Raw genomic sequence first — 27,792 nt, 5'->3', positions numbered from 1 at the left:
CGGTTAATTAATATTAATAACTAGACAGTAGGGAGGGGAAGTTTCCTCCTTTTTGTAGGAATTCCCTTGTGCACAATGATTACTAGCAGCATGAGGATCAAGGATAAGCACAGATACAACTTTGTGCTTGTTGGAGCTGTGAAGAGATGATTTTGGGGCCCCTTTCTTCTGGTATGTGGAGACTAGATATGACTACTCTTAAATCTATAGTATCTTAATCAGCAGGAAGGCACAAAGATGTTTATGCCCCTTCTACAAGGGATGGATATGCTACTTCCAGACTATGCTTAAGAAAAGGAGTAGAATCATGTTTGTGCAATACGAAAGGTCCCCATTGTTTTAAACACCTCTGACTTTGACACCCTCCCTGTTGTCTCCACTGCAGCTAGTATTACAGTGTATGCAGATTTGAACTACGTTAGCAATCATGTCAGATAGGCATATCCAATACATTGATACAGCAGCTTTTTCACCAGAATCATGGCTGAAAGGGACCTCGAGAGGTCATCTAGTCCAGTCCCCTGCACTCATGGCCGGACTAAGTGTTGTCTAGATCATCCCTGCCAGGTATTTGTCTAACCTGCTCTTAAAAATCTCCAGTCATGGAGACTCCACAACCTCCCTAGGCAATTTATTCCCGTGCTTAACCACCCTGACAGGATGTTTTTCCTAATGTGTAACCTAAACCGCCCTTGCTGCAATTTAAGCCTATTGCTTCTGGTCTTATCCTCAGGAGTTAAGAAGAACAATTTTTCTCCCTCTTCCTTGTAACAACCTTTTATGTACTTGAAAACTGTTACCGTGTCCCCTGTCAGATTTCTCTTTTCCGGACTAAACAAACCCAATTTTTTCAATCTTCCTTCATAGGTCATGTTTTCTAGACCTTTAATCATTTTTGTTGCTCTTCTCTGGATTTCTCCAATTTGTCCACATCCTTCCTGAAATGTGGCGCCCAGAACTGGACACAACACTCCAGTTGAAGCCTAATCAGTGCGGAGTAGAGCAGAAGAATTACTACTTGTCTTGCTCACAACACACCTGTTAATGCATCCCAGAATAATGTTTGCTTTTTTTGCAAATGTGTTACACTGTTGACTCATATTTAGCTTGTGATCCACTATGACCCCCCACATCCCTTTCCACAGTACTCCTTCCTAGGCAGTCATTCCCCATTCTGTATGTGTGCAACTGATTGTTCCTTCCTAAGTGGAATACTTTGCATTTGTCCGTATTGAATTTTATCCTATTTACTTCAGACCAATTCTCCAGTTTGTCCAGATCATTTTGAATTTTAATCCTAGCTTCCAAAGCACTTGCAACCCCTCCTGGGTTGGTATCATCTGCAAACTTTATAAGTGTACTCTCCATGCCATTATCTAAATTGTTGATGAAGATATTGAACAGAACGGGACCCAGAACTGATCCATGCAGGACTCCACTCGTTATGCCCTTCCAGCATGACTCTGAACCACTGATAACTACCCTCTGGGAACAGTTTTCCAACCAGCTATGCACCCACCTTATAGTAGCTCCATCTAGGTTGCATTTCTCTAGTTTGTTTTATGAGAACGTCATGCAAGAGAGTATCAAAAGCTTTACTAAAGTCAAGATATACCACATCTACTGCTTCCTCCCCATCCACAAGGCTTGTTGCCCTGTCAAAGAAAGCTATCAGGTTGATTTGACATGATTTGTTCTTGACGAAAATCCATGGTGACTGTAACTTATCATCATGGCCTTATTGGCTTCTACAAAGCTGTCTTGGTGCACACCCATCAAGTGCATTGAGAAGAAAATCTTGGCATCTAGCCCTTACTGGCTCAGCTGCTAATGCCAGGGCTGTGGGTGTCTTTTATATGCTGCAATATACTTCACAATCTTGTCATACAGTGTGACCAGCAAAGTGGTATAGTCACAGATGTAGTTAGGGAAGTCCTCCCCCTCGAAGAGCCAAAATGGAGTTACAGTTCAACAATTGTGCTAGAGCCCTGCTTGGGAACAGGGTTAAAACACTATACACCCATCATGATTGAATGCTCCTAGTGACTTTGGGTGCCCCACTTCACACACCTTAATGGAGACTGAGCTTGAGGGTTGGTGCTCAGCACTCTTGGAAAATCAGGCTGCTTTAAGGTTTCAAGTGGGACACCCAAAACCACTAGTCATTTCTGCATGTGTGGGCCCATGTTTTGTGGGGTCAGCTACAGGGCTGACTGAAAATGTAGCTCTTTGTAGTACAAATGGGGCTTGGGCTCAATTAAGATTTAAGGGGCCATCTTTAGTGTCTAATAATTCTTCATACGGATGCTGTCACAAGCGCATTGTGACACTACACAAGTAACTCGATTAATATTTTTCCCTCATGCCTGGAGCTTCAAAGCACAAAATGTAAAATAACAGTTCTTGGATTTAAAAGCAGTAGTCTTTCTTACTGCTATAGTGTTCTGTAATTCTATCAGTAACAGATTAAATGGAGCATCCTCACAGCCCTGGGATGGATATGAGAGCTTCACGTTAAAGAAAATATTTTGTGGGCCCCAGAAACTGAAAATTACTCTGATATTTTAAAATACTACAAGAGAATAATTTCTAGCTCAAAAGTGCTTTGAAGTATGTGCACAAAAACTCTTTGCTGAAGGACTACTCTGATCATTGTATGCCTTAAAAATTTCTTTTGGAAAAATTGCAAGACTGGAAACTGGATGTCTGTTTTTTCACTAGAAACCTGTCACACGAGGTATTCTAAGCAGCTGTCTCTGCGCTAAGATTTGCAGGTATAGTGAATGTTATGCTTGTGAAAGGTGTGCTGGCTTTTCACCTATGGAGATCAAATTCATTGGTGAATGCAGATAGCCCTAGCAGTGAAAGTGAAATTTGGCCGTAGATGGTTCCCTATCATTCTGTCTCAGTGCTGAACTGGAAGATCCTCCTTTTGGGCTTATTATGCCTGGGGTCTGTTGGGAAGCATGCTGTAAATTTCTTTGAGATGCTGTGATATTTCTCAGGGGGCCCAAGACTGAGTATCACCTTCTTTCCATCCCCTCCAGTGAGAGGGAGGCTTGCTTGTGCTTAAGTGGCTGTCAGTCACCCAAGCATTCTCCTCAGGCCAATACTACACCTTTGCTTTGCAGATTAACAACAGGTGCGCTGTAAGCCCCTGTGCAATCTGCCTTTTGCATTCAGCCATTACCCACTGAACACTCCCAGTAACGCCAGCTGTGCTGTGCCCAAAGGAACAATGTACACACCAAGTTGAATAATTCAGCTCAGGATCAGCTCCTCTTACAATACCACAGTAGGGAGTTATGCTTATGGTGAAACCAATCATAAACTTATTAAAAATCAAGATTTTAAGAGCTAGTGAGACAGGATAATGGAAACAGAAGGGTTACGTATAAAACAAAATCGATAGGTGCTTTCTAGAGACTAAATTTGTAACAAGCCAACCCCCTATCTAAAGCAGTCTTATCTCACCCAAAGCCTTGTGAATGTAACCACACTGCCCAATTACTTCCCAAGTGCAGGATAAAGGGGTGTTCTTTGCCTCCTAGTAACCCCCTCCCCAAAATTAATGGTCTTTGCACAGGGCCAGGCTAACCCCCATGGCTCGTTTTATCTTGTGTGCTCCTTTGCTGTTGACTCTGTAGGTAAATAGGGTGTCTGTTGTGTTGGCTTAGAATGCTTAATTTACACCTGGCAGAAAATACACATCTTGCCTCCTGTCTGGAAGAAACCTCTCTTTGGTTGGTGCCAGATTTCAATACGTATTTTCCATGACTCCTTAAATATCATCTGTACATTTAGCATGAAATGGAGGATCAGTGTGACATAAGCTTGTATGGGAGATCTCATGTGACCCTCTTTGGTGAACTGGAATGAGCATGCCAGAATCAGAACATTCTTGGCACTGAGGCATTCTTGGGGGTCATAGATGTTCAGGTGGAAGGTGTGCACAGGGCTGTATAGAGCCACAAAGGCCTGGGGGAAGTAGTAGAAAGTGAATCAAACCAGTGCTCCATGTATCCCCATTTTTCAGGTGGGGAAACAGGCTCAGAGAGGCTAAGGAATGTACCCAAGGGTATATAGTGAGTGGGGGAAGAGCTAGACTAGAGGGAACGGGAGGGTCTCCTACAGAGCTGGATTCCTAAGCTGCAGAGGGCTTTGAGGAGATGGGGAGTCCCCTAGCATAGAGCCAGGGAGGAACCTTTAAACTGGGGGGCTCTGGAGGGGATGGTGGCTCCCCTAGCACAGGGCTGAGGGTGGGACCCCCAAGCTGTGGGTGATCTGGAGGAGAGAAGTATCAGAGGGTAGCCGTGTTAGTCTGGATCTGTAAAAGCAGCAAAGAATCCTGTGGCACCTTATAGACTAACAGACGTTTTGGAGCATGAGCTTTCGTGGGTGAATACCCACTTCCTCAGATGCATGTAATGGAAATATCCAGGGGCAGGTATATATATGTGTGCTAGCAAGCAAGCTAGAGATAACGAGGTCAGTTCAATCAGGGAGGATGAGGCCCTGTTCTAGCAGTTGAGGTGTGAAAACCAAGAGAGGAGAAACTGGTTCTGTAATTGGCAAGCCATTCACAGTCTTTGTTCAATCCTGAGCTGATGGTGTCAAATTTGCAGATGAACTGAAGCTCAGCAGTTTCTCTTTGAAGTCTGGTCCTGAAGTTTTTTTTGCTGCAGGATGGCCACCTTAAGGTCTGCTATAGTGTGGCCAGGGAGGTTGAAGTGCTCTCCTACAGGTTTTTGTATATTGCCATTCCTAATGTCTGATTTGTGTCCATTTATCCTTTTCCGTAGAGACTGTCCAGTTTGGCCGATGTACATAGCAGAGGGGCATTGCTGGCATATGATGGCGTATATTACATTGGTGGATGTGCAGGTGAATGAACCAGTGATGGTGTGGCTGATCTGGTTAGGTCCTGTGATGGTGTCGCTGGTGTAGATATGTGGGCAGAGTTGGCATCGAGGTTTGTTGCATGGATTGGTTCCTGAGCTAGAGTTATTATGGTGTGGTGTGCAGTTACTGGTGAGAATATGTTTCAGGTTGGCAGGTTGTCTGTGGGCAAGGACTGGCCTGCCACCCAAGACCTGTGAAAGTGTGGGATCATTGTCCAGGATGGGTTGTAGATCCTTGATGATGCGTTGGAGGGGTTTTAGCTGAGGGCTGTATGTGATGGCCAATGGAGTCCTGTTGGAGTCCTGGAGGAGAGAGGTTCCCCAGCACAGAGCCGGGGGGATCCCCACGCTGGGGGGCCCCTCTGGAGGGGTTAGAGGGCCCCTAGCACAGAGCCGGGGGGGGGTTCCCACGCTGGGGGGGGGGCTCTGGAGGGGCCCCTAGCACAGAGCCGGGGGGATCCCCACGCTGGGGGGGGGCTCTGGAGGGGCCCCTAGCACAGGGCCGGGGGGATCCCCACGCTGGGGGGGGGCTCTGGAGGGGCCCCTAGCACAGAGCCGGGGGGATCCCCACGCTGGGGGGGGGCTCTGGAGGGGCCCCTAGCACAGAGCCGGGGGGATCCCCACGCGGGGGGAGCTCTCGTGGGGGAGGGGGTATCACAGGCTGCCCCGCCCCCGGCCGGCGGGAATTGACTCCCCGGCGGGGCCAGGCCGGAACCTGCAGCGGCGGCCCCGGTTCCCGGCCGGCCCCGGCCCAGCGGCGCGCACCATGGCGGCGCTCAGGGGCCCGGCGCGGCGGCTGCTGCCGGGGGGGCTGCCGGGCCTGGGGCTGCCCCCGCGGCGGTACCGGTACAAGGAGAAATGGGTGAGGGGGAACCGGGAACCGCCCACACAGCCCCGCGCTCCCCCTGCTGCCTCCCCAGGGACTCCCCCAAATCCTCCCCGCCCCATCGAAATAACCCCCCCGCCCCGCTAATCCTCCCCCCACACCCCGCTGACCCCCCCCCAGAGCTTTCCCCCGTATCGTTCCTCCAGGGACTCCCCCAAATCCTCCCCGCCCCATCGAAATAACCCCCCGCCCCGCTAATCCTCCCCCCACACCCCGCTGACCCCCCCCAAAGCTTTCCCCCGTATCGTTCCTCCAGGGACTCCCCCAAATCCTCCCCACCCCATCGAAATAACCCCCCACCCCGCTAATCCTCCCCCCACACCCCACTGACCCCCCCCCGAGCTTTCCCCCGTATCGTTCCTCCAGGGACTCCCCCAAATCCTCCCCGCCCCATCGAAATAACCCCCCCGCCCCGCTAATCCTCCCCCACACCCCGCTGACCCCCCCCAAAGCTTTCCCCCGTGTCGTTCCTCCAGGGACTCCCCCAAATCCTCCCCGCCCCATCGAAATAACCCCCCCGCCCCGCTAATCCTCCCCCCACACCCCACTGACCCCCCCCCCGAAAGCTTTCCCCCGTATCGTTCCTCCAGGGACTCCCCCAAATCCTCCCCGCCCCATCGAAATAACCCCCCCGCCCCGCTAATCCTCCCCCCACACCCCACTGACCCCCCCCCCCGAAAGCTTTCCCCCGTATCGTTCCTCCAGGGACTCCACCAAATCCTCCCCGCCCCATCGAAATAACCCCCCTCACCCCGCTAATCCTCCCCCCACACCCCACTGACCCCCCCCAAAGCTTTCCCCCGTATCGTCCCTCCAAGGACTCCACCAGATCCTCCCCGCCCCATCGAAATAACCCCCCTCACCCCGCTAATCCTCCCCCCGAAATCCTCCCTCTACACCCCTCTGACCCCCCCCAAAGCTTTCCCCCGTATCGTTCCTCCAGGGACTCCACCAAATCCTCCCCGCCCCATCAAAATAACCCCCCCACCCCGCTAATCCTTCCCCCGAAATCCTCCCTCTACACCCCAGTGACCCCCCCAAAAAGCTGCCGTCCCACTATCCGCCCACGGAATTCTCTCCCCACACCCTGGGACTCGGCCTGCCCAGAACCAGAGCCCAGCTACTGGCCCAGCCCCACTAACTCCCCCCCCCCCAATCCACCTCCTGCATTCCCTACTAACACCCCAAAATCCTCCCCTGCCCCTGAAATGTTTCCCTTCCCCCTAACCCCCACCCATCCCCTGAAATTCTCTCTCTCACCCACACCCTACTGATACCCGAAAAGATGCTCCAGCCCCCTTGCTAATGCCTCATCGAAATTCTCCCTATCCACTCTTCAGCTCAGGCCACCCAGTACCAGAGCCCAGCTACTGACCCAGCTCCTGGCCCCCATGCCCTACTAAGTTCCCGAAATCCGTCCCCTGCACTCCCTACTAACCCTGGAAATGTTTCCCTTCCCCCCCTCCCCCTCATCCCCACTAACCCACTCTGCATCTAAAAATCATTCTACTCCCCCTCTAGCCTTCTCAGTAATCCCCCCAAAATCCTCCCCCCCCCCCAAAATCATTCCTCTACCCCTCTGCTAATTGCAGCAGCCCAAAATTCTCTTCTTTCCTCTCCCCTCTCACCCTAGGGAGGGATAGCTCAGTGGTTTGAGCATTGGTCTGCTAAACCCAGTGTTGTGAGTTCAATCCTTGAGGGGGCCATTTAGGGATCTGGGGCAAAAATCTGTCTGGGGATTGGTCCAGCTTTGAGCAGGGGGTGGGACTAGATGACCTCCTGAGGTTCCTTCCAACCCTGATATTCAGTTAATCCCCCCAAAACCTAATCCTCCTAGCTAATGGCAGATCCCCCTCATTCTCCTTCCCATCCAAAGCCCCTTGTCTAGTATCTCCTTTCTCCAGCCCCAGGCGTTCTGTCCCTTTCCTATCAGTAACACCCCACCACTATGAGTCCCAAGGCCTCCTTTTCACATGTTGCTTCTATGGCTTAATTACTGGTTCCACACGGCTTTAATGGAGCTGTAAAAACATGCTGAAGCGAGGCCTTGTTCCATTTCCACTCTGCACACCCAGTCTTGCTGTTTTCAGACTGAATGCAAATTGCCCTGCTTTTCTGTGCCTTAGTTTCCCCATCTGTGCAATGAGCAGAACAGCTGCCTCCTAGCAGGGCTGTTTTATGTCTGGATTGTTTGGGACTCAGTTAAAGTTCCTCCTGGAACAGGTGCTGGCAGAAGTGCCAAGTGTAACCGTGGTAAAGCAGAGCCATGCTCTTGATCATTCCAATCACAGAAGTGGGGAAACATCACAGTGTAAAAGTGTTTGGTTCTTTCATGTGCCTAACCTTTCAATTCCTCTGAAGGCTGGCACTGCTCCCAAGATCTCGGCCACCCGGCTGGCTCTGCAGAACTTCGACATGAACTACAGTGTGCAGTTTGGCAGCCTGTGGCCCTCGATCCGCGTCAGCCTCCTCTCGGAACAGAAATACGGCGCGCTTGTCAACAATTTCTCTGACGCCGACAGGGTCAGCCGAGAGCTGGAACTTCTAAATGCTGTGGATTTTGTTTATGAATCTCAGAAAGCAGCTCGGCATGTGCACGGGGATTCGCCTGTAGAACGAGTGAGGGGTGAGGAAACAGCGCCCCAAGAAACCCACAGAGAACAGTTGTCTGTGGAACAAACACAGATGCCATCATCGCTTTCTGCGTCCATCAGCCCCAACATCAAGTGTTACACATTCTCCAAAGGAGACATCAGTCGGTTTCCTCCGGCAAGGTATGGCACTCGGAAGCTTGTGGCCTGGAACTCAGGAAATCTGGGTTTGGTTCCTGTATCTGTCACTGGCTTGCTGGGTGGGCTTGGGGAAATTGCTTTAATCGCTCTGTGCCTCAGTTTCCCCATCTATAAAATAGAGATTTTATGCTGCGTTCTTTGTAAAGCACTTTGAGATCTACTGATGAAAAATGCTGTATAAGAGCTAGGTATGAACTGTTCTGTCACACTGATTGGAAAGTTTGAGCTGGTTGTGCTGTGTATATACGTGTTACAATTCTTTTCCCCTACCCCCTCCTCAGAAACGGATGTTCAGCCTCTGGGTCTGAGGCTACCTTGTAGGAATCATCTTCCAATTTGGGCCTTGTAGAGTAACAGAAATAAAAGCCATTCGCCCCCTCCCCCCCAAAATTCATCACATACAGCATTGTATTTAGCTGCATTGAACTTAAATTCTACATGTTTCCTCTGTGGCTCAGCTGCTGGTTCTACACAGCTTTAATGGAGCTTGTGAAAACATTGTGCTCGAGTGAGGTGAAGAAACCTATTAGGGTTTGTAAAATACGTACAATATAGGGATATTTAAAGCAGACACAGCACTAAGCAATGTACTTTGAGGAATCGTTCTTTGGTGGCCTGGAAATGAACTAGATCATCATCGAATCGGTGTCTTCCATCTGGAACATTGTATTTTTCTGGGATTGTATGTTCTGGTCCTTCATCAAACATACCTGATGGGTAACTATCTCTGGGAACATGGCATTCATGTGTTTTCAAGCTCTGTATCTTGACTTTTGTTCAGATTTTCATAACACACTTGGTTTTCAATTATCTCTTGGAATTTCTAGACCAGACGCTTTAGGAACCCTTGGCTACTATCTGCTGGATGCCGCATCGCTCTTGCCTGTCTTGGCTCTCAATGTGCAGCCTGGTGACTTAGTCCTTGACCTCTGTGCAGCACCTGGTGGCAAGACGCTGGCTCTTCTGCAGACAGGATGTTGCCGTAAGTAAAGTTGGCAATCCCACCTTTCACCTGTTCACAAAGGTGCTTCAGGGTATAGATGGGGTTAGATGGTTAGCAGGTGTTCTTTGCTCACTATGACAGAGTTGAAATGATAAATTCCTTATAGTCCCCAAATTGACTTTCTGCTCCCTCTCCCCAAGCTATATTGGCATGGAGTGTTCTGCAAAAGCCCATCGGTTATTGTCAGGTGGGTTTTCCCATCTGACCACTCTCCTGTGATTATAGGGGCTGGGCAATTGGGACATCAGTTTGTCTCTGTTTGTTGGTTTTCTTCATGTTCTTTCTCTGTGTGTGTTCTGTTGTCTCTCTCATGACAGGGCACCTGGCTGCCAACGATATCTCTGCTTCCCGCAGTAACAGGCTGCGCAGAGTTCTCTGTAGCTACGTTCCTAAAGACATCAGCGCTGATGTGCGCATCACATCCTGGGATGGAAGGAAGTGGGGGGAACTGGAAGGGGACACTTACAATAGGGTAAGTGACTGAAAATATGGAAAAGGCAGATCTGTCTAGCCGAGTTTCCTGGCACTGGCAGAGGAAAATGCTGGATGCTTCTGAGGAAGGCAATAATTTATTTATCCAACTATGCAAGGTGGAGAAGGGGGAATTCTCCCCTTAAAAGTTGATCTGCAGGAGAGAACCTGTTGTTTAATTTCCCTTCTCTTAGCTGACATAATTTCATGTTATCGCATTTGTAGCTATCAGCCCTTTTAAAATCTAGCTCTCAATCTGCCTATCCCCTGGACTCATGAGCTACCTACCAATGACAATCCAGTGTGTGTACCTGGACTCTGATACCGTGGTGATAGGCACTATCTAAACAGCTGACTAGATCAGAATGTGTGCAGGGATAGTGGAGGAACTGGGCAAAGGAAAAGGACTCTGAACAAATTTCTAAGCTTTAATCAGGTGGAGATCTGAGCTGAGATCCCAGTCCTCTATCACGCAGGTGCTTGTGGATGTGCCGTGCACGACTGATAGACATTCCGTCATGGAAGAGGACAACAACATTTTCAGTCGAATGAGATTGAAGGAGCGTCAGATGTTGCCAATGCTGCAGATGCAGCTGCTTCTGTGAGTGAGCTTGACCCTACCTGAGGCAGGCAATCTGTCTGTCCACCCAGGTTCTCTGGCTGCTGGGCTGAGTATAGAAAACCATACCTCAGGATGGGAGAGGTTGGAATCAAATGATACCTTGTTTGGAGAATTCATGTAGCTTCCTTTAACTGCAGCATCTGAGTGCCTCACAGACGTTAAGAAACTCGTATCCTCACAATACCCCCGTGAGACAGGAAACTTTAGCATCACCATTTTACAGATGGGAAACTGAGGCACAGAGGTGGCACCCAGGGATTCTATAGCAAAAAAACAAATATTGAAGCCAATCTTTAAAATCCCAACCCAGTCCCTTAACCACAAGACCATTCCTCCTCTGCATCCTTTCTCAGCCTATTCTGTGTCCCTGGAGCATGTGGCTGAATGAACTCTCAGTCTACTGCTTATGGTCTCCTTTCCAACAGAATGGCCCATCCTGCTTCTGTTTACTGTTTGCCTTACTGTGGGACAAATGCTTATTATCATTGCAGTGTTAAATTCTCCTGCAACTGCAGTGATAGCGTGGAGCCGTCTAGACTGCGGCATCCAGAAGCCCTGTCCATCTCTCTCTAGCCAGGAGGTTGGCTTCCGCTCTTCAGCAGACAGTCTGTGCTAATGACGCACACAGTCACAGCAGGGCCTTACTCCTTTACATCCCATAATCATCCTTTTGTTCCCCTCCAATCTAGTGCTGGACTCCTCGCTGCCAGACCGGGAGGGGAAGTGGTGTACTCCACGTGCTCCCTGTCTCAGCTGCAGAACGAGTACGTTGTTGAGAGAGCTGTTGAGGTAGCAGAAACCGAATACAACATCAGTGTCCACGTTGAAGACTTAAGCTACTTCAGGAGACTCTTCCAGGACACATTTTCTTTCTTTGCAGACTGCAGGCTGGGGGAGCTTGTCCTTCCCCACCTCACGGCAAACTTTGGACCCATGTACTTCTGCAGATTACGCCGGGAACAGTAGGGGTGTCGGCTTTTGACCCCCTCTCCCTGGTGGAGGTGAGATTGGGCAGTTTGTCTTCATCCAGCTGCATCTCTGTTGTGACGTTCTGAATGGAGGTGATCTCACTCTTTTCCAGGCTGTAATGAAATACCCAGAGGTTCCGGAGAGAGAACTGCCTTGTGATTCTTTTAAAACACCTGGAGGGACGTCTGCTTCTGTGCTACAAACACTGAGAATAAATGATGCAGACATGATAAGACTGTAATGTGTCTTCTCTGTTTTTGGAAACAGGGCTTTCCAGGATCTCGCTAAAATTTGTTTGCAACTCGATTGCTTTTCTTCTCCAACCTCCTCTGCTTATTTGTAAAATAACCACAGAGGGAATTAGTGCGGAGGTTGAGCACTCTGGAGTTTACTTCTGGTTCTGCAGCCACTTGCCTTAAGCAGGTCACTTCGTGTGTCACAATTCCTCACCTGTAACATTGCAGTAATATCTTCCTCCCTCCCCTCTGCTGGTATTTGGAAATGCAGCCCCAGGTCCACAGACGAAAGGCTCTATAGACACGCATGCTATTACATACGCCCCTGCAGTCAGATATGGATAGGACTATATACGGGATGTATTAGCTCTTGTGTAGTACTTTCCCAACAGAAGATCACCAAGTGTTTTTTAAAGGCAGGTAAGTACCACTGTCCCCTTTTCTAGAGAGGGAGAATGAGGTCTGATGGGTGGGAGAGCTGCCAAGGACACCCAATGAGTTAATAGTAGAGCAGTGGGTAGAACTCGGTCCCAGGTCCTATTATGGGCAGATGTCTGTATTACATCACCTCCCACAGTCCCCTCCATTGTTAGCAGACCAGAGTAGCGAAGAGCCACACCCACATGAAATAACTTCCTACCTGTACTTCCCCATGGAAGCAGTTGTTGTGGGGTGTTCAAAAGGCCTAACGGAGATGGAGGGTTCTGCTGCTATTGAAATGCTACTGGAGTTAGGGGTGCAACTCCCTTAGGCTCCTTTGAAAATCCCCTCTGCAGGTATTGTCAGCAGTCAGGAATGGGAGAGGATGTGCCATGAATGAGAGGACAGGGAGTCCTTGAGAGAACTTCTGCACCATAAGAACCTCCCATATAGAAACAAGAGACTTAAGCCCTAACTCAATTGTTGATCAATTGCATAGTCAATTGCTTGACTACCCTGTGGTTAGTTGGTCTTGAGTATATTTCATAACGAACCAATGTCAGTCATGTGGTACAGGAAAACAGTTCTATACATTACCAGTCTGCGAAGAGGAGTCTCATGCGGTGAGATTCACCTTACGTAGCAGGTGTGCACCCCGAAGTTATATCCCTTAAGCCACCTTTTTATACCCTACTTGTTTACCAGCAAAAGGTACTGTATATGTCACCTGAAGCTGGATTCAACTGATCAGCTTCCTACCTTGTTTGTTTCTGGTATCATGGTGTACCCGTTTATCTTTTGCTCTAAATCCATGCATTCCAGGTCATGATGCATCCTTATCTTTGTTCTGAACACATGCATTTCATGTATAAAGAGGCATGAAGACACCTGGGTCTGTATGGGTAACTCCTTTCCTGTTGCCATGAGGAAATAATCATATGCTCTGAGACTGACAGTTTTCCTATCTACTCAAGCCAGGGCTTGCTTCGGCTAATACAAAGTGTTAAGGGCTACATAGCATACGTGTGCATGATTACAACAAAGGTACAGGTCAATTTTGGGCTATATAACTGCTGTAGTAATGCTTAATAATCTGTGTACAATACTTAACTGCTTGGAATATGTATGACAGGTAGTATTGTCAGCATAACATGGATATAATTTAGCCTATGTATATTAGCATCAGCTACAATTAGCAATTACATTTTTACCAGGTGACAAAGTGGCTGACTACAGAACATGGTATCTGTGATTTGAGGGAATATGGAACACGTGGGAATGCTTTAACTTTGAACCTTTGCATAAGTTTCTCTTGAGCTGCAGGCCTTCATGGAAAAGTTCTGCAAAGCTTAGTAGGGATGAAAATATCAGGGTTTTAAAGAAATGTCATAGGGTTCTGGAGAAATGATTCCATCTGCCTCTGGAATGGAACAGAGAATCTTACCAAAGGGATATACAGCTGTACTGAATTCTCTAGGGCTTTGCCACATGGTGGGGGAGTTGTTACGGGGGATGAATGCAAATAAAGCATGGGTCATGACCCAACACCATCTGACCATCCATCATGCTTAGGGTGGAGGCTAAAAAGGGGCCCATGCATCTTATGGAGTGTGGAGCCAGTTCCCCATGGGGATAGTGACTTTCATCCCAGTGGTGGGAGCTGACTATGTACAGCCTGGGGGTTTAGACTGAGGATGGGGCTGGGCCCTCTGTTTGTCTAGTCTATATCAATAAGTCCTCTAAATTGAAAGGGAACCAGCCAGTCAATTAGAAGCTACATTTAAATAATTAAGTTACACAGGTTGGACCTGAAGAGTCGGTCTTTACAATGTATTGTGCAGAAGAATGATGGAAACCCTAAAAAGCTTGTCGGGCAGAAACAATTCCATGGGAACATGACAATGTGGCAACGTGGGTTGGAGGTCATTCCTATGCCCCACTTATGCCTTTAAAACAATGGGACTCAAGTGGGGCAGAGGCCTTGCATTGGCCTTCAACGAGATGAGTTTCATCCATAACTTCATGGAACAAGTCTCTTGTGTTCATATCTGACCAATAGCAGGTTGGCATTAAGGACTCTAGTTCTAGCTCAACCCCTCTAGCAAATACTAGCTGGCTTTGGACATAGACAATTAATACTTATAGTTATGAGGGCCAGAGAGCCACTAGATGGTGCTGTTAGGCAAGTTCTATTTCACTGCTGGAAGAAATCTCTGTGCTGCTTTTAGTTTGGTATAAAGGATTCCTTGGGGAGAGCTGTAGTGAGCAGCAAGGGAGTTTGCTCTGTTTTAATCTTGCTAATTAGAGTCAATCCTTAGGGTGGAGCTGCTATCCCGGAAACCAGCCTAGGGCTTGCTAGAAAACTGCCCTAAACCAAGTGTTGTTGGCCCCCAAAACATGGGAAAAAAAGCCCCAAAAATCAGGGGGCGGGGTTTGCATCAAGATGTTATGACACTGGGTGGGAATTTGCATCCAAACATCACGAGGCTGGGCGGGGTTTGCATCATGACTCCATGCTGCCGCTTTGCTCTGGTCAAGAGAGGAAAAAAAGTGTATATCAGTGACAAGTGAAAAAACCACAGGCCGCAACTGCCTGACAACATCCATCCAACGCCACACGGACAAGTTACTTCTAATCAGTTGCCTTAGCTACAATTTCATCTGCATGCAGTTGCTGACCACCCCTGTTCCAGGACTGGTGTGTATGCAAAACATACATACCCAGACTCCACGTCAATGATTTCCCCTCCAATGGCAAGCCAACCTGCAGAGCCAAGGCTTAAGAGAAGCAGACATCTCCTGGACCCACTCTGAGACAGCAGGCATTGTGGGGTGAGGTGAGGTGTATTTTATATTTGTATGTTATATTTTATGAAATTCAGAGAGATTTTTGTGAATGGCAGTAAGATATGTTGACTTCATGTCATGTTCATAAGTTGACATTCTATATAAGGGAGAAAACAGATCCTTTTTATGGGTGATCTACAGAGTTATACAAAACTCATGTTTTTGAGAGTTTCTGGCTGTACGTTGTATTTTAGGGAAAAAAAAGCTTTAAAAAGGCAAAAACCCCATTGTGAATTTATTGTATTTATTCAGAAACAAACAAGCAAGATTTTTTTGTTAAAGCTTCATTAGTATGTGCATTTGAAAGCACTTTCCAGCTGTTTTTGGCTGCTGGCTCACTACTTTTGTGTGAAGTCTAGGTACAGCAAGGATACCAGGAATGAGTGTGGGGAGTGGGGGATTGGGACTTGGACAGCAAGCTCGGAGCAGGAGGACTGGCTGTGCAAGGAGACTGGGACTGGGATGAGAAGCCTGGGAGAAGGCGCCAGGGATGGGGAAAATGCAGGCCAGGGATAGACTGGAGGGAATGGGACAGCAAGGGTCAAGCACGGGGGAAATGGGCAGAAGAGTCTGTGTCCACCGAAGCACACTCCCCTCCAGAGCCTGGAATGGAACCCAAGATGCCTGAGTCTCACCATTACTCTATCAGCAAATCTATGAAAACACACTGGGCAAGTGGGTGTCTCATCCCCCTTCCTCCAGTGCTGGTCCACATAGCAGTAGTGGGTTGTTATCCTCTATCAGTTACTGCATTAGCTCAAGTGCTAGAGTTCTGTGTGATGGCTCCATCCCTGCTGATGAGGCATGTGGCTGTCATTATGAAGCTATGTTGATGGAATTTGGTTTTTTTAGTTTTGCTCTTTAAAATTTTTTAAAGAAATTACAGACAAAACAACATTAAAAGCCTATTATTAAGGTCGCAGAGTCAAGCACTCAAGAGTTAGGAAATCTCAGAATTAAAATCATCTGTGCAACTTTAATTCAGCCTCGTTATGCGTATCAGCATCATGCATGTAAACAAGTGGCTTGCTCCCCCCAGAAGGTAGGGATTGCATTAACAAAGGAAACAGTGAGTTTGGAACAGCTATTTGTTTATTTCACTTCCTTAAAACTGGGCAAATTTAGTCTGGTATAAAACTCATTAAAGGCATATTCAGCAGCTATTGATAGATTCCAAGGCCAGAAGGGACCATTGGAATCATCTAGTCTGACCTCCTGGATAACACAGACCAGAGAACTGCCCAAAATAATCTTGTTAGAATATAGATATTCAGGCCTGCCTGTAAAGGCCTGTACTTTAAGAACTTGGGTGTATTTTTACCCCTTAGCTAGTTATAGGGGTATAAAAACAAAGAATCAAAATCACAGTCCGTCTGAGTATGAGTCTTATCTCACTAGGCTAGTCTGAGACCTTGTTCTTAGGTTAAGGCCTTTGGCTAAGCAGCAGGGGCAGCCATAAGCTGGGAAGTCACATTAGGGTGACCAGATGTCCCGATTTTATAGGAACAGATCTCCAGTTTTGGGGGCTTTTTCTTATATAGGCTCCTATTACTCCCCACCCCTGTCCTGATTTTTCACACTTGCTGTCTGGTCACCCTAGGTCACATTCTCACGTTCCAAACCAGTCACATTGAAATAAGGTGCTATTGGGCTGTTAGAAAGATCCTGTCCTGATAATGCCCATCACCACCAGATAAAGAGACAGATCTTAAGATAGTTAAAGAAAACTTAGTTTGATAGCAGTCTGTGTGGCAAGAAATCACTTATCAGTGGTTGTGGTTGTGAAACCCTCATTTCTGTATTGTTTTATCTGTATGGCCCCCACTTTTCTATTGTTAATCTACCTGGTTCTGTAATTGTTTCTGTCTGCTGTATAACTAATTATGCTAGGTGTAAGTTAATTAGAGTGGTGGGATATAATTGGTTAGAGAATTATGTTGCAATATGCTAGGATTGGTTAAGTATGGCTGAGACTATTACTATATAAACTGGGGTCAAACAGGAAATGGAAGGGAAATTGGAATCATGGGGAGGGAGTTGGGAATAGGGAATGGGGAACAGGGACCCAGGCAATGCTCTGCGACGTCAGCTGGGAAGGGGGATGCAGGGTAAATGGTCTGCATCAGAGCTGGGAACAGAACACTGAGAAACAGACTATCAGCGTATAGAGATACGCTCGACTGGTGCGAAGGGATTCGGAATATGCTTGCTTGGACATTAACCCCAATGAACGTTGCATTGTCTGCACTTTGGACTTCTGGTCTTTTGATGCTTGCCGCCTGTGTGAGAAGAACCAGTGAAGTGGGAGGGTTGAGGGAAAGCCCTCCAACAAATCAGAGAAAAAAACATCCAATTTTGATTGAAAAATTGTCTGTGATGGAGAATCTACAACCCCTGCTAAACTGTTCCAATGGTTAATGGCTCTCGCTATTAAAAGTGTATGTCTTAGTTCCAGTCTGAATTGGTCGAGCTTCAACATCCAGCCATTGGCTCATGTTAGACCTTTCGCTGCTAGACTGAAGAGCCCATTATTAACTATTTGTTTCCCATACAGCTATTTAGACTGTAAACAAGCCACCCCTTACCCTTCTTTGTCAAGAGGAAAAGATTGAGCTCCTTTTGTCTATCACTGTTAACCCTTTAATCATTCTCATGGCTCTTCTCTGAACCGTCTACAATTTTTCATTTATTTTTAACTCTAGCCCCCACATACAAGAATTGTCTATGCCCCGATCATGCTCAATCTTCCAAAACAATATTCTGTCCTCACATGTGTTCTGCCCCCTCCAAGTCTTATCATCAGTTTTCCAAGATGCCAGTTCTTGCCCACCGCTCCAACATCAGTTCTCCTTCCAGAGACCCAACATCAATTCTACTCCGCCTCCCAATCCCTGCCTCACTATTTTACATAGAGGGAAACCAAGTCACGGAGATGAAGTGACTTGCCCAAGTTCACCCAGCAAGACACGGGAAGAGCTGGGAACAAAGCCCAGATCTTGTGTTTCCTAATTCAGTGATGATCAGTAAAAAGGAGCCACAGTCCCATTTTTGGAGCAGAGCTGCACTTTAAAGAGAGGACCAGACCTCATGCCTTCTCTTGTCCCCGTTTTCTTTGTTGAGGACTCTGGCTCGGATACCAATCAGAGTGTGCTGTGCTCCTTTAAAAGCATTTTCTCCTCTCTTTTGGCTTCCCTGCAATCACGTAACCTCCTGCATCACCCTGAAAACTTCCCCCAGCTGAAGTCTGATCTTAAGTCTGCCTCAAGCCCTGAAACAGTGTCCTGTCCCTTTTCTTAAAGGGACCATGCAGCTGCCCATGTGTCAGATATGCCAGGTGTATTTTACTGAGCGACCTGAAGATGGTGACAGTGCAAAGAACATCCAAGGTATAAATTATGTAGGACATTAATAATTGGAATCATTTCCATTTACACTGAGGGGAGGAGAGACCGGAGCTTTGCTTCCCCTCTCGTGTTGGAGAAATGACCCAAAACAGTTTGTACATGTCTGATCTGACAGGGGAATTCCTCTTTCCCACACCCTCCTGGTTTTGCTGGGTGCTATTCTGGGTTGGTTGCTTGCTGGTTTCTGGCTATACATTGATTCTCACACACTCATCCTGCACTTTAGACAACGAGTAAATACTGAGAGAAACCTTGCATTGTGTTGCTGAAAGGACTTTTGCAATCCTTTTATTGGCTGCGAAGGAATAGCTGGATTCCTTAGAGAGAGAGAGATCCTGAGAAGTCACACTTTTCTCCTCTTCCTCCCTTGGGTGAGCGTCTCCACTTCTTTCATGAACCGCAGACACAGCTCCTCCTGCCACGGCAGAGGCGACAGGCAGCCCCACTGCTCCTTCCACAGCCTGCAGAGGAGAGACAAGCTGTGGGATGTTACCTGGAATGTCAGGCTCTGGATCCAAATAGCTTTTGGAATCCTGATCTGAACTTCCTAGCTGGACCCATCCTAGCAATGGGGTGAACCTAAATGCCAGATCCCAACTCCCCCCAAATGTGGGGGAAATCTGAAGCTAAATGCTGCAGTTTGGGCCTCTCTCATGTTCAATTAGTTCCTGTTCTAATAAGGAGAGCGGGGGGGGGGGAGGGAGGGGGAGAGGATATTCTCATAGTGTAGCTCTTCTGCATCCGTCTCTGCCCCATCCATTTCAGTACCAAGATAGCTGCAGCTGAGCTACCAAGCAGGGCTGAGACTAGGCGAGGATCCACCTCCACCTCAGGTAGCAGCTGCCTCAGCATATCTAGGATCATACTGAGACCCTGGAGTAGCTGCTATAACTCCAGGCTACTCCTCAGATGCTATGACAAAGCAAAGCAGAGGCAGGGCACTTTAACCCCACGCAGCCTCCGCCAAAAAGCGGCTGGAAATGAAACCCGCGCACAGGGTGAGGGCAACGCCCCCGTGTTCCCAAGTGTTGAGATTCATTCAGATGCTTTTTCTGCACTTGCGTAGCTCCAAAACGGGTTGAAAGTTCAAAGCTGACATCTGCATAGTCCTTGTGGCTTAGGCATGCATCTGGAAATGATTGCCCGGGACATGGAGAATGAACTTCAGCCCCGGGCAGAGGGCCCGCACGGGACCAATGAATCTGGTTGCTGAAGAGACAAAGGTAAGTGGCACATAGGTTGGTGCTGGCCTGTTGCACTGGGCAGACTTTTACCCCTGGGGTGAAGCTGTCTAGTGGGCTGAGACCGCAGATCTAGGCAACAGGATCGTCTGCATTCTGATCCCAGTGCTGACCTCACTCCCCTTTTGTGGCCTTAGAGGAGACCATGCGAAGGATCAGATCCTGCTGGAAATGGTATGACCCCCTGCCCCAGATTTTCCCCCCATGTTGGGAGGAGATCAGGGGAAGAACAGAAGCAGAGGGCAAGTCTGTGCACATATGAGACCAGTATCCCCAGCCAATGCCCTGAGCCAACTTCTCTCCCACGGGATCCCCACTCGTAGTTAATGCTCAGCCCCTCCCCAAATACACACACACCATCTGGGGGAGGAAGGGGCACACAGCATTTGCTGGTGCTTAACTAGATCACTCAGGCGGCTTGTCGGTCTAGGTATGCGAGACACTGGCTAACCCAGAATTGCCAACAGCTACAAAATACAGCCTAAGACAAAGCACAGCCCCCCACTTCCCTCTCAATATCCCTCCCCTCCCCGCAGTCAGGTACATTTAAAGGCCTCCCTTCCAAGGATGATGGACAATGCAACCTTTCCCGCCACCCCATGCACTAGCCTTTCTGGACCTGCCTAATTCCCAGGGAGAAATGTATCTGCTTTATTTTAATATGATCCATTTCAGCATAGAAGCCGCTGTGTAAGCAAAGTGGTGGTTAAACATCAACCCCCATAGAAAGTCTTCATTATTTGCTGATTCCCCACCTCACAAGGAAAAAATGCAATTAGTGCCAGGGCAATGTTCTGCTCCCAGACGTTTTTCACTGACCTGGAAAGTTCACAGAACACAGTGAAACAAGTAATGCATAGAATTTATACTGTTATTTCCAGGCCTAGAGCACAGGACAGACATTAACTAATTCATCCTCCCAACATCCCTGGGAAGTGAGTGGGCAAGTATTGTTATCCCTATTGATTTCACAGATGGGGAAACGGAGGCAGAGAATTGCAGGGACTTGCCCAAGGCCAAATAGCAAGTCAGTAGCAGAGTCAGACCCCCAACTCTGGGCTCAGTCCTCCAGGTGACCCAGTGCCCATTCAAGTCAAGGGATAGGCTCTCACTGACCATCATAGAATATCAGGGTTGGAATGGACTGCAGGAGGTCATCTAGCCCAACCCCCTGCTCAAAGCAGGACCAACCCCCAACTAAATCAAAACTTTGATGTGCATTGCATCAGCACCTAAGGCCCTGAGCCAGCAAGAGGCTTAAGCACATGCCGAACTTCAAGCACGGGAGTGCAAATGGAGGCACTGATCTGGCACACACGTGCACATGAATAATTTTACACATGCAAGTCCTCCTATTGAACTCAGTAGGATTACTTATGTACTTCAAGTTACTCACCGGCACAAGTGCTCACTAGACCGGTGCCTTGGAGACACGAAGTAAAGAAAGAGTGCAGACAAAGAAAAGGAAAAAGGACACTTTCCTGTAGGGCTGGCTGGAAAACAAGAATTATCTTCTGCAAAAAACGGGGGTTTGACATTTGGTTTTGCTCCACAAACAAAAAGACGACACCAGGGAGCTCTACCCCAGAATGGCCACTGCAATGTGGGAGACCCAAGTGCAAAACCTTGTGCTACAGAATCTCTCCTGTTGGAGGCGTTCCCAGGGCCGGCGCAACCACTAGACAACCTAGGTGGTTGCCTAGGATTTGGGTGTGGGGTGGCATTTCAGCAGCAGGATCTTCGGCCGCCCCGGTCTTCAGGGGCAGCTTCTCCTGGAACCACCCCTCTCCTGTTCTCTTCCATCCTGGGCCCCGCGTGGGGCAGCGAAAAAGCTGGTGCTGGTCCTGGGCATTCCACCTGATATAAATAATTAACATTCATTGGACAGAGCCAGCTCTACACTGACTTTATAGCCCAGCCCTTAGGGCACTCAACAGGGGTGTAGGAGATCCAGGTTCAAATCCTTGCTCTGCCTCCTTCAAACCAGTCACTTGAAGCTGAATATCCTCATCTGAGGTGACTTACCAAGCTGCTGGTTATCATGGGAGCAGTGGGTTGGTCTCGGTCTCTCTCAGGAACTCCAGCCTGGCCCTGACAATACCTTCCTGACCAAATGTTCATCTAAATTGACCCAATAAGTTTCAGTTTTGACAAATTAGCGTTTTCTGATGAAAAATCATTTTGTCAAAAAAAAAATCCCTGACCAGCTTTTCTTTCAACATTTTTGGCTTTCGGAACCTAGTCCAGCATTAGTAACAAGAACAAGGAACACATCTGTACCTTTTGTCTTGATTGGGTCACTTTGTGAGCATTTTCACTCATCTTTCTCCATGGCACAATTTACAGTCGTCATGGTATAATTCCCCACTCTGAACCTTAGCGTCCAAAAGATGGGGTACCAGCATGACTTCCTCTAAGCTCAATTACCAGCCTAGTACTTGTAGCGCTGCCACCAACCAGGAATTCCAGTGCCTGGTACACTCTGGTCCCCCCAAAACCTTGCCCGGGGACCCCCAAGACCCAGTCCCTCTGGATCTTAACACAAGGAAAGTAAACCCTTTCCCTCACCGTTGCCTCTCCCAGACTTCCCCTCCCTGAGTTACCCTGGAAGATCACTGTGATTCAAACTCCTTGAATCTTAAAACAGGGAGGAAAATTCACCTTTCCCCCTCCTTCTCTCTCCCCCTCCCAGACTCTCCCTGAGAGAGAAAGTAATCCTAACACAGAGAGAAATTAACCTGTCTCTCCCCCTTCCCTCCTTTCTCCCCACCAATTCCCTGGTGAATCCAGACCCCATCCCCTGGGATCTCACACCAGAATAAAAAAAAACAATCAGGTTTTTAAACAAGAAAAGCTTTTAATTAAAGAAAGAAAAAACAGTAAAAATTATCTTTGTAAATTTAAGATGGAATATGTTACAGGGTCTTTCAGCTATAGACACCGGGAATACCCTCCCAGCCTAAGTATACAAGTACAAATTAAAATCCTTTCAGCAAAATACAAATTTGAACTCCTTCCAGCCAAATACACATTTGCAAATAAAGAAAACAAACATAAGCTTAACTCGCCTGATCTACTTAGTACTTACTATTCTGAGTACATAAGAGCCTGTATCAGAGAGATTGGAGAGAAACCTGGCTGCACGTCTGGTCCCTCTCAGAACCCAGAGAGAACCACCACCAAACACTAACAGCACACACAAAAACTTCCCTCCCTCAAGATTTGAAAGTATCCTGTCCCGATTGGTCCTCTGGTCAGGTGACAGCCAGGCTCACTGAACTCGTTAACCCTTTACAGGCAAAAGAGATATGAAGTACTTCTGTTCTATTAACTCTTTCTTATCTGTTTATGACAACAGTGAATCTTTATGGTAGCGCCTTGTGTTCTGTAGTCTCCTTGGCACATATTAATTAAATAGATGTTTGTGTGTTAAGCTCTTTAATTTTTACAAAGACCATGTGTAAATTAACTGATCTGTGTGTATGTGTATTGCTCCCCTCTATGCCAACCCTCCAAGATTGCCCTGGCGTCTCCAGGAATCGAAGATTAATCTTTAATTAAACCTATGTCATGTGATGAAACCTCCAGGAATACATCCAACCAAAACTGGCAACCTCACCTCTATTGGATGGTTGGAATGTATCAGTTTACTATAATGACACCTCCCCCCTTTGCTCACTGGGCAGGGGTTTACGTATTTCAAGCTACATGTCTTGAGTTCTAGTCCTAGTCCTTGTTTTGTTGCCATCTGTTGGCCGCAGAGTCTGGCCACAGATTGTTGCAAGAGCATCATCCAGGATGAAATTACCCCTGTGTAGAGAAGTAGCACAAAGCTTATGCATTACTCAGGTCTCACTAACACCCTCAAACTTAAGTGGGATGTAAGGGGCGAATTTCAGACCAGGAACTACAATCTCCATGTTATTCTTCCACCCCTATTTTAAAAGGGTGTGAAAACCCACAGGCATTTGCAACCTCTACATAATACCTGCGGGCCTCAGCCCAGCAAGACACTTAAGTACCCGCTTAACTTTAAACACCTGAGTTGTCCCACTGAAGTCGCTGGGACTAAGAAGTGCTCTGCTGGAGCCAGGCCAAAGCCAATCAAAATGCGTGTAGGATAAAGGGCTAGAGGATCAGTGTGGAAATCCTGCTGTAATTCTGCCTTGAAAAATACACACGTAACCTAAGCTTATAGTGTGCGCTCCCGAAGCTGGGACACCAGCACAGCTGTGAGCTACAACAGCCACCTGGATACCGATATACAAATGGAAACCCGGTTTCCGAACTCCTATTTCATATCCCATCCTGCCATAAAAAAGCAGCATCTGAAATGAAGCAGGCTTTACCCAGATCAGTGATATATATCCAACCGTAGTATGTTATAAGCTAACGAACTGTCTGCCCTTTCTTACTATTCCTTCCTTACACAAATACCCCATTTCAGTACAGCTGTTTGAATGGGATGCTGACACTGAAGTCTGAAATAAAAGCCTCTTACTCTGCTCCACAGAGGTCATTCAGATCTCTGGCAGTTCAGAGAAACTAAGAGGAAATTCTATTTTAAATTAGCCAGGTAACAGAGCAGTCACAGCAATTGCCAGACTCTGGATCAGACCTGAGGTCCATTTATTCGGCGTCAATATGATTGTATCGGTAGATGGTTCACTGCTCTCTTTTGAATTTCCAAGACCAGGGGCCAGATCCTGAGCTCGTTTGATTTCAGTGCAGCTATGCTGACTTATGCTAGCAGAGGATCTGTCTCAACGAGTATTTAAAATATAGTGAATTTGCAAAACAGATGTGTATCTCCTCTCTTCGTTACTCACGTGTATCCCTTTTTCTAAGTCTCTCTCATTCCCAGCTCGATCTATCTGCCTAGATGCATTACCAGGATCTGCATGCCTAGGGGCAGCACCAAGGGTAAGCTGCCAGCTGCTTTACATAGAGCTAACAAAGGGCGCACACTGATACACGAGAAGCAAACCACACATAACCAGTCAGGGATATGAAGATGGAATGCAGAGTGTTACAGAAAAAAATCCCACTCAAAACAACAAAGAACATTCTCACCTCTGTGCCTTAACAATGTTTTTAGCTGCATTATTGAGCCCAGAATTTGATCATCAACAGGCAAGACATGGAAACCCAACACTGACTCCATAACGTTTATTATTATTATTATTGTCCTATTTCAGCTTGAGGAAGAAGCGGATGTTGCTTGATTTCAGTTAGCGAGCTTGACCCAGTCGGGTTCAGAGCAGAAGAGATGATCACAAATAGAAATTCATAATGTAATACCGGTTGAGGGAAATGGCATTTCACTCTGAGGATCCAGAAGTGCTTATCAATTTACATCTCGCAACAGCCATCAGTGCAAATACTGAGGCAAACACTTGCCATATAAGATGCATTTAAGAAACTATTGAGAGATCAAATTTTCAAATGTAAAACACGGTCTTTACATTTCCCCCAGCAACCTCGCTGATTTATTCCTGGCAGTCATTCCTAAAGCGTCCCTAAAGCAATCAGTACGAAATGCAACAGCTGGCCCGCTAATCAGCCAACGTGTTGTACATGGTCACTGTTGTTGAAAGATAGTGTTTATTTTAACAAAACACAGGGATGCACTCAGGTGCTGCCCATAAAGGAGGGACATTCTATGCCCATGGAGCATTTAAATACTTGACAAAGCTAACACGATGAAACCAAAGATATTTATTATATTATTAATTATTATTATTATTATTATTAAGGCTAGGACTATAACAGCGTTTAAAAGAGAACTGGATAAATTCATGGTGGTTAAGTCCATAAATGGCTATTAGCCAGGATGGGTAAGAAATGGTGTCCCTAGCCTCTGTTTGTCAGAGGATGGAGACAGATGGCAGGAGAGAGATCCTGCATTCTTTGTTTAAGATGGTTTCTCTCACCTGCAGTCTCCTCTCTTCCAACCATTAAGCCAGCCTCTCCTCCTGACCGTTAGGCAAGGCAACCCGTGGCCTGGTCTTTCCAATGGGGTTGCTGCAGTCGTAGCTGAATGAGATCAAAAGGAGTAAGTGTGTTGTTAGCATCTACTGCTGTGTCTCTACAGTGTCCTGCAAAACGAGTCCCTCATCCTGGCGGGGGGTTATGGGTGGTACCGTAATGGAAATAATAAAGGAGGATAATAGTAAGAACAGAGACGCACTGTGATTTTATTAATGCTTCCGTCTATTTACAGGAAATCCTTCAAGGTCTCCTTTTTTAACTCCTCTTTTTATCTCCCCAGCTATCCCATCATTCACAAGGGCAACCTCTTGGCCATGCTGTTCTGGCTTTCTTCAGAACCAGTCGTCCGACTCTAAAAATGAGCCAGATGTGTGTTTCGGGGGCATTCACAAGTGGTACAAACCTCTCCGTCAGTCAGGGGCTTAGCATGTTACCTCCAAGGTGTCCTCAGCTGCCTCTGGTACAAAGAGAGGGAAGACAAAGCTCAGGACCTGAACCCAAAGCCCCCCCTCAGCTTCCCTGTCTGTGAATCAACCCTAAGTCTACCCACTTACATTCCTTATAGCCAAGGATTCTAGCTCGATGGGGTCAGCCAATTGTTCCTTCCTGCTCTCCACTGAGCCAGCCATGGGCACGCCTCACATCCAGCAAGTGCAACACCAGAAGCTGCCAGGAAGGGACGTCAACCTTGCTCTGGGCGTGGAGTGGTTCAACTCCTTGGTGGAGCGAGGTCACTGGCGAGAGGCAGGAGACAATCTCTTTGCCCTACGGCCCCTCAGTGGCAGAGAAAGCAGCAGTAGCCATCACCGGCAGTGGGAACCTTGAGCCCCTTTCAAATCACTCCCCAGCCACACACTCGCATGCGCCCAGCCTTACCCAAGGATTGCCAGCACCGTTGCAAACACACCAGCTCCACGCGAGTCATCGCAATGATTCCAACCACATCCATTCACACAGCGCAGCTGCATCACGGCAGGGATTCCTCCAAGCAAAGTCCAATCTTGCTACATGGAAGAGTCCCTCAGCACTCTCTGCCCACACCCTGGTATCCCATGAGCTAATGGCACGGGAAGTCTCTTACGTGTGCAGAAACTCTACCAGGACTTCCTAGCCCCAGATCTCACGGAGCTGTTACCACGGGGTGATGGGCTGAGGATTTGGCCAGTGGGAGATCCCGTTGGGCAAAGCATAAAGCTGGGATCATTTTCACACACCACCTCTGGCTTTACTGTCTGCGTGTCACGGTCTGGGAGGGGAGGAGGGCAGATTTGGGTCAGGGAACTTGAGGTCACAGGGCACAGCTGTTATGGAGCGGTCAAGTCATCCACCCCCTTCCCAGGGTTGAGAGGAAGGATGAGGTAGTGATTAGCACACTACCCTAAGCATGTGGGAGGCCCAAATTCAATGCCCTGCCTTGGCACAGACTTCCGGTCACTTAGCCTCTCTGCCTCAGTTTCCCCTCTGTACAATGGGGATAATAGCATTGCCGGGTCTCACACGGGTGGCGTGAGGATGACTACATTAATGATTGGGAGGTGTTCAGATATTATGGTGATGGTGCCTGTAAAGTGCTCCAGTCACCACAGTTGCACTTCCTCCTGGCTAGATCTTACCCTGCTGTGGTCTCTCTCTCTTCATGACTCAAAGTGCTCCCTCATTGTGACTCGGGGACCCCCCTTCCAGCTTCTGAGGTATCAATGTGCCACTGGACAAGCTGTCTGGATGCAACCTTGGACAGTCTCCGTCCCACTTCTGGATCCTGTGCCACTTCCCAGAGGGTGGTGGGGGAACCCAGGCCTACCCGCCACTCCTGGTTCCAGCCCAGGGACCCTATCACTAGCAACCCAGGCTTGCTCAGTTCCGTTCCCTGGGCTCTTCCTAGCTCCTGGTCTGTCTGAGTTTACCACGGTCTACTCCCTATGCCTCTTGCCAATCTCCCTTGGACGTCCTCCACCCGTGGATGTCCTCCTTATCCCTGACCAACTCCCTTTCCTCAAGCGAGTAAGTGC

The 27,792-nt window shown here is 47.7% G+C and overlaps 1 protein-coding gene across 4 annotated transcripts; it reads left to right on the top strand.

The window, feature by feature from the left end:
- The first annotated feature begins 76 nt into the window (after positions 1-76).
- On the top strand, positions 77-27,002 carry NSUN4 (NOP2/Sun RNA methyltransferase 4). Of its 4 annotated transcripts, none has more exons than XM_050961845.1 (6): positions 77-171; positions 8,149-8,561; positions 9,407-9,561; positions 9,900-10,054; positions 10,530-10,654; positions 11,365-11,723. In XM_050961845.1, the coding sequence occupies exons 2-6, from the start codon at positions 8,203-8,205 to the stop codon at positions 11,639-11,641; spliced, it is 1,071 nt and encodes a 356-aa protein (XP_050817802.1). In that variant the 5' UTR covers positions 77-171; positions 8,149-8,202; the 3' UTR covers positions 11,642-11,723. The 4 variants fall into 4 exon arrangements, with proteins under 4 accessions (XP_050817802.1, XP_050817803.1, XP_050817801.1 ...); XM_050961844.1 differs by lacking the exon at positions 77-171 and adding an exon at positions 5,658-5,763 and having other exon boundaries at positions 11,556-11,879; XM_050961843.1 differs by lacking the exon at positions 77-171 and adding an exon at positions 5,658-5,763.
- The last annotated feature ends 790 nt before the right edge of the window (positions 27,003-27,792 follow it).

Source organism: Gopherus flavomarginatus, chromosome 7, assembly GCF_025201925.1.
Source record: "Gopherus flavomarginatus isolate rGopFla2 chromosome 7, rGopFla2.mat.asm, whole genome shotgun sequence".
Taxonomy (NCBI): Eukaryota; Metazoa; Chordata; order Testudines; family Testudinidae; genus Gopherus; species Gopherus flavomarginatus.
Note: the sequence above shows the minus strand (reverse complement) of the source record. Positions and strands in the feature narration are given on the sequence as shown.

Coding starts and splice junctions, on each gene's coding strand:
- NSUN4 (XM_050961843.1), top strand. CDS start 5,668: ATGGCGGCGCTCAGGGGCCCGGCGCGGCGGCTGCTGCCGGGGGGGCTG. Junction 5,764..8,148: donor ACCGGTACAAGGAGAAATGG/GTGAGGGGGAAC, acceptor ATTCCTCTGAAG/GCTGGCACTGCTCCCAAGAT. Junction 10,055..10,529: donor AAGGGGACACTTACAATAGG/GTAAGTGACTGA, acceptor TCTATCACGCAG/GTGCTTGTGGATGTGCCGTG.